General features: G+C 46.2%; 1 protein-coding gene across 1 annotated transcript in view; it reads left to right on the top strand.

Moving 5' to 3' along the window:
* Window positions 1–282: 282 nt before the first annotated feature.
* Window positions 283–6,331, top strand: part of MAOB (monoamine oxidase B) — a 96,053-nt gene continuing 90,004 nt past the window's right edge. Inside the window, exon 1 of the mRNA XM_088444911.1 lies at window positions 283–383. Coding sequence (XP_088301037.1) covers window positions 338–383 — 46 coding nt within the window. The 5' untranslated portion in view covers window positions 283–337. The remainder of the gene's footprint in view (window positions 384–6,331) is intronic.

Genomic DNA, 6,331 nt, shown 5'->3' with positions numbered 1-6,331 from the left:
TGTGTTATATTCTGGTTTCACCACTTGAGGGAGTTTGCTACAGGAGATTTGATCAGCTGAATAGATCTATGCACAAAGCAGACTGTTTCTGTTCAGCACAAGAGATTTGAGCTTCTAGGTTTCTATACTAAGAGGATCATTTCAGTTCCCACATCAGTGTGGGGGAAGGAGGAGTCTAGAGGCGGAAGACTGTGAAGAATAAAACCACCTCTTAGAAGATAGAACTGCTGACAGCTGATAAGAGGAGATCCTTGACAATTTCACTCTGCTCTCTAGCATCAGTTTAGCTGCAAAGGGATAAAGGAGCAAATCAAGTAGAAATAAGACAACTTGCGCCATGAGCAACAAATACGACGTGGTTGTGATAGGAGCCGGCATCTCAGGTGCGTAATAAATAAAAATAATTTTAACTATTAAAAAATATGACTGATTATACTGTTGTTAACTTGTTATGCTAACTTTATTACTATTTCTTTAATTTAGTTTATCCATAAATATCCAAGCACGTAGCACATAGATGCATTATAAAAATTCTCCTGTTGCTAATGAAAATAAGGAGCTGTTTTCTTTCTTTACACATTGACTAATCCACTGTGATCCTTTAGGAACTATCTTCATAATCCGTCTAGGCTGCAGGGCTCAACCTGACAAAGAACATCAGTGTAGTGAGATTATTGTTCCTTTGCAATATATAGGGTTTTAAAGCAGGTGCCAATATGTATTATACAGGATTTTGGTTCTATCATCTAAATGTAGAGGTTTATAGATAGAACTGTACAGCCAGCTGTTCTTTTATTAGGGTTGTTTTTCATTCTGTAAAGATGCAACAGGGGATGGAACATCAATATGTATAAAGGCTACATGCTGCACATTATGGATTGGAGCTGTGCTCAGACAGTTTAAATAGGATCATTTAGTGATTGATATATTTAATTTACATGCACATGGGAGAGATGACCGATTGCTGCAGAACTGACAAATGAAATGAAATGAAAAATGACAGAGGCAAAATAACATACATACAGTAGCAACAAGTTGTCTTTTGCGTTTAAAATGCAATGGCTGTGTAATAGGGTGGAGCACAGGAATAAGCACTACAGTGTGACAAAAGATGCCCTTTAGTCCTGGACGGGTTCACACTCCATTAGGAACAGCTTGCCTAGCTAAGCTTATCTCAGGTTCCATATGCAAGGTGAATGCTGTAGAAAGGAATTTAAAAAAAAAATACAACTTTTATCAAAATAGTTTTAATTTTATAGGGAAAGGGGGAATTGTGTAACCCTTCATAACCTAACACCAACTATAAAACAGTCCCATCATTTTTCTTTATTTGGTGGTAACTGGTAATATATATTGTCTTTAGTTAATTCTGCTGTCACTAAGAGGCCTGCTACTTATCAACAAGTAAAAAAGTATGAGTTGCCTCGTGGTCTCACTCATTGCCTTAATAAGAAATTGTTAGACCAGTCATTCCCAACGGGCGTAGTAGGTATTACCGACGGCCGCATGGCCGGCAGTTCAAATCCCGATAGCAGAAGCCCGGCACCAGTGAAGATCCCGACTGCTAATTAGATGAGTATCGCTAACCTAATTCCCCCCCTAACCCTCCTATAGGGGTGTCTAACCCTAACCTCCCCCCCAAGTGCCTAACCCTAACCCCCCATTCCCTGCAGCCTAAACCTAAGTCTCCCAGGGGGTGTCTAACCCTAACCCCCCCCTTCCCCTAGTCTAAACCTAACCCTCCCGGGGGGTGCCTAACCCTAGGTCCCCCCAGGAGCCCAAAAACCTAACCCCCCCCAGGCTGTCCGCACCCGGCTTACCTACGTTCGGTATGCCGGGCATTAATCTCCCGGCGTAGGCCTAATGACAGGCGTCGGGATTTCGACGCCTGTCATTAGTACTTTGCTGGGATTAGACAGTCGGGAAGCTGGCGGTCGCCATTTAGACCATCGGCTTCCTGACTACATCCCTTCTCAACTAGGGTCTTTAAGATCTTGAATTGAGAATTCCTTTAACCATGCACATGTAAGTATATATATATATATAGTGTAGAAAAAAGTCCACACTCACGTTTTTAAGATCCAGGACTGCTGGGGTAGCAACCTCTATCGAGCATAGCAGCTCCAAATGCATAGAGTCATATTAAGGTGCACTCACCAGACTTCTAAAGCATAGAAAAGGGTCCTTATTCACAGGAAAGCCAGCACAAATATTATCGACATTTCAGTCCTCTCTGGGACTTTTGTCAAGAGTCCCAGGGAGGACTGAAACGTTGATAATATTTGTGATGGCTTTCCTGTGATTAAAGACCTCTTTCTACGCTTTAAGTCTGGTGAGCGCACTTTAACATGACTATATATATATATTTTTTATTTTTTTTTTGATGACCATTCACCCAGCCACATGGGAGATGCTGGAGAAGGAAGCCCAATTGTGGAGCTGTGAATTGTCTGCCAAATGTTGTACAATGCCAACATTTGGGGCAGTTTGCAGTGGGAGAGGGTGGGCATAAGGACTGTGAAATGCGTAATCGAGCCTCTGGACCACCCTCTTTTCTGGGTAAGTGTTCAAGTGTTGCAGTCTGACCCACTCTCATGGGTGTCTGGGAGAGCTCTGCTAAATTTGGGAGTCTTACTGACATTCTGGGAATATAGGCAAGTATTGTTATATCCAGGGCCGTAACTAGGGATATGCGACATGTGCCGCTTCAGCAACTGGCTAGCAGGGTGCCTGGAATGGCATCCTGCAGCCAGGATCGGTGCTTCAGTGCTGTCCAGAGCACCTAAAGGACATTCTAGACAGGCACCCTGCAGCCTGGACAGCTGATCATAGCATCCTCAGAACTCTCTGGTCAATGATGCCCTTACCAGTACTAGCGACCCCATTCCATCTGTGTGTAGTAATGATATGATGCACTGGACATGACGTCACACACTGAGGGGGCGGGGCCGGCACAGGGCGCAATTGAGCCCAGTTACAGCACTGATTATATTATTTGTCTGGGTCAGTAATTATTCCTCCTGTTCTCACAGATAGAAATACTAAAATCATTACATATTGGGGTCTCTTGAGGACTGGAGATGGGAAAGAATTTGGTGGAAAGTAACTGTACCTTATGGAACCAATATATTTATCAATAGCATTTTGGAAAATCTAGAAACAAGCAGGGTTGATTTTCAGAAGGATTAAATAGAGTTGGTAACTTGGTACAAGTTTCTCAAAATATGATTTAAAGCCAGGTTTTAGTTTGGTATGCGTAAACTTTTTACATAAAAATTCACCTGTGGAAATAAAGTTATAACCTTAACACACCCAATTTTGGGGATGTTGTGATTGCTAACCAGAGAAAATGCCCAGATGGATTAAGGATATGACCTATTTTATCCCAGTTGTTTTGTAACTTAAATGTTGGAAGGTGTAAATGATGGATGGATTTTTTGAAAACTAGTTCCAGGGAGATTATAGTTGGTAGTAGACTGCGTAACGCGGCGCGTTGTTAACAGGACGTGTCATGCTCTGCTCAAAGGGTGTGTCTAACTCCACCTGTGGGCGTATCTATTGCCATTCAGGGAACCGGGAGACTTCGCAGGATGCGGGAGGATAGGCAAGTATACCCCTTACCCATACAGTGTCTAGTATACACCCCCTCATACCCACACAGTGCCCCATATTTACACACTGCCCAGCATACACCCCCCATACTCATACAGTAATCACCATGCACCCTCCCATACCAACACAGTGGTCAGTATACACCCCCTCCATACCCACACACTCACACAGTGCCCAGCATACACACCCCATACCAACACAGTGCCCAGCATACACACCCATACAGTGCCCAGCATGCACACCCCATACCCATACAGTGCCCAGCATGCACACCCCATACCCACACTGACACAGTGCCCATCATACACCCCCCATACCCATACAGTCATCAACATATACCCCTTATACCCACAAACTCATAGTGCCCAGCATACAGCCCCCATACCCATACAGTAGCACCATGCACCCCCCACATTCATAGTGCCAGACACATACATAACAGTAAAGTAATACTATACTATTCTATACCTGTAGCACAGCCACACAGCATCTGTCACAGCCCTGTGTCGAGCAGCAGCAGATAGGAGGGAAAACTAGAGGAGAGGGTAAATACTATCCTCACTTCAGAAGGGTGGCGGGCATGTTGCCGAAGCTCTATAATTCTGGGTACCTTTCTTTCATATGCTCTCCGCCTGGTGGCCGCCAGCAGGAACTGCAGTTAGAAGGCTCTCTACAGCAGCTTATTCCCGACAGCCGAGGAATGCAGGAATTTTAATTAATTTTCTAGGGCATTGGGAGACTGTGCCTTGATCCAGGAATCGGGAGGGTAGGCAGGTATGAAAACTCAAATCTACAGGAAGTGCCGTTTGTGGATGGTGACAGGGGGGTGGTCAGCCGAACATAGGTGTGCCTGTGCATTCGCACTCCGTTACAGGGGCGTGCATAAATTAATCTTGGCGACTCCACATGCAGCCGGGCACCTCTTTGCGTGCAGGAATCTCTCAAGTCCTGCGGCAGGGTCAGGTCTACCCTTAGCTTACACGGAGTTTCAATGGCACTCGATTTCACGGCATAGATGGACAGCTTTATGTTTTGCTGGGTGTCTGCTTCTTGTGCTGCGGTCTCCATGCGTATGCATTGATTAACATATCCTCGCAGTGGCTGGGTGCGTGCATCTGCTAGCGTGCGTTCCTTGCTGAATCAGGCCCTCAGTCCCTAACAGCCATATTTATTATTCTTTTTTTACAAAAAAAAAAGTAAAAAGACTGTTTTCACGAAATCGGTATGTAATACCGCTGGCCGCATGGCTGGCATTTCGAATCCCAGTAGCGTCAGGCCGACAGAGGAAAAGATCCCGGCAGCGGAAGCCCGACAGTGCTGTAAATCCCGATCGTCCCCAGGTAAGTACTAACTAACCTAACCCTCCCCTAGGGGTGCCTAACCCTAACCTCCCCCCCAAGTGCTAAACCCTAACCCCCCTCTAAGTGCCTAAACCTAACCCCCCCCTTCCCCGCTACCCAAACCTAAGTCCCCCGGGGGGGCCAAACCCTAACCTACCCCCGGGGATGCCTAACCCTAACCCTCCCTCCCCCTAGCCTAAGCCTAACCTCCCGGGGGGGTGCCTAAGCCTAAGTCCCCCCCGGGAGCCCTAAACCTAACCCTCCCCCCCACGCGGCTGTCTGCTCGTGGCGCCCAGCATCCCTTTGATCGGGGTGCCGGGCGCCGGTCTCCCGGCATCGGTGAAATGAGCGGCGTCTACATCTAGACGCCGGTCATTTCACCCTCGCTGGGATATGACAGTCGGGAAGCCGGCTGTAGGTATAATGTCAGCTGGCTTCCCGATTGCATCCCTTTTTCACACCCTTTTTACATTATTTTAGTTTCACCTAACTGTATTAAACGTCTTTTGGAGCAATTTTCGTAAAAGACTACTCAAAGCCCTTCAATTCACACATTTTTAGTAAGCAAATCGCACTTCCCATACTTGTAATGGGAAATGTGATCTGCTCAGATTTACTAAAAATGAATTGTAAAACAATAACAGGGAAAGCCCTGTGATAATAACGCCATCTTCAGATTATGTTTTGCAGGTTTTCCTCCATTTCCCCGACTCCTGTTTGGCTCTAACAGGCATAGCAAAGACAGGAGCTGGCCCCTGTGATCAGCTTTGTGGTTTAAATAGACCACAAGCTGAACACTTTAAAATAAAAATAGTAAAAAAAAACCCAAAACAACACTTACAGGGACTGGGACCAGGGACCGGTTATTGGTGCTCCGGTGAGGTCGTCTGGGACTCCATTTAGCTGGTCTCCATGCTCCTGCACTGTGACCCCGGTCAGCTGCTCTATGGCGGCATCTCAGTTTACAGCATAGAGCAGCTGACCGGGGTCATAATGCATGAGCTCAGAAACCAGCTGACCGGAGTCCCACAGGACCTCATCGGAGAACAGATCACGGGCATGTAAGTGTAAACTGAGTGGGGGGTGGTCGCGGGGGGAGGGGTGGTGGTGGTCGCGGCAAAGTGGTTGCGGTGGGGGGGTTGCGTGGATTCATGGGGGGGGTAGCTGGCGGTGCATGTGCAGTCACACTGTCACAGTATTTTTAGCTAAAAAATCCTGAAAGTGCAGAGAGGATTCGCAGGGACAGAGCTTTCTCGCAAGCTCTGTCCCTGCATGCGATATTTAATACATCCTCTCCATGTATTCAAATATCGCAATGTGAATTTGGCCGATATTATCACAACCCACCCGCATCTTAGATGCAGATTGTGATTAATATA

This window comes from Taudactylus pleione, unplaced genomic scaffold (assembly GCF_031769625.1).
Source record: "Taudactylus pleione unplaced genomic scaffold, aTauple2 ptg000374l, whole genome shotgun sequence".
In the NCBI taxonomy this organism is placed as follows: domain Eukaryota; kingdom Metazoa; phylum Chordata; class Amphibia; order Anura; family Myobatrachidae; genus Taudactylus; species Taudactylus pleione.
This window is presented reverse-complemented; position numbering and strand designations above follow the sequence as displayed.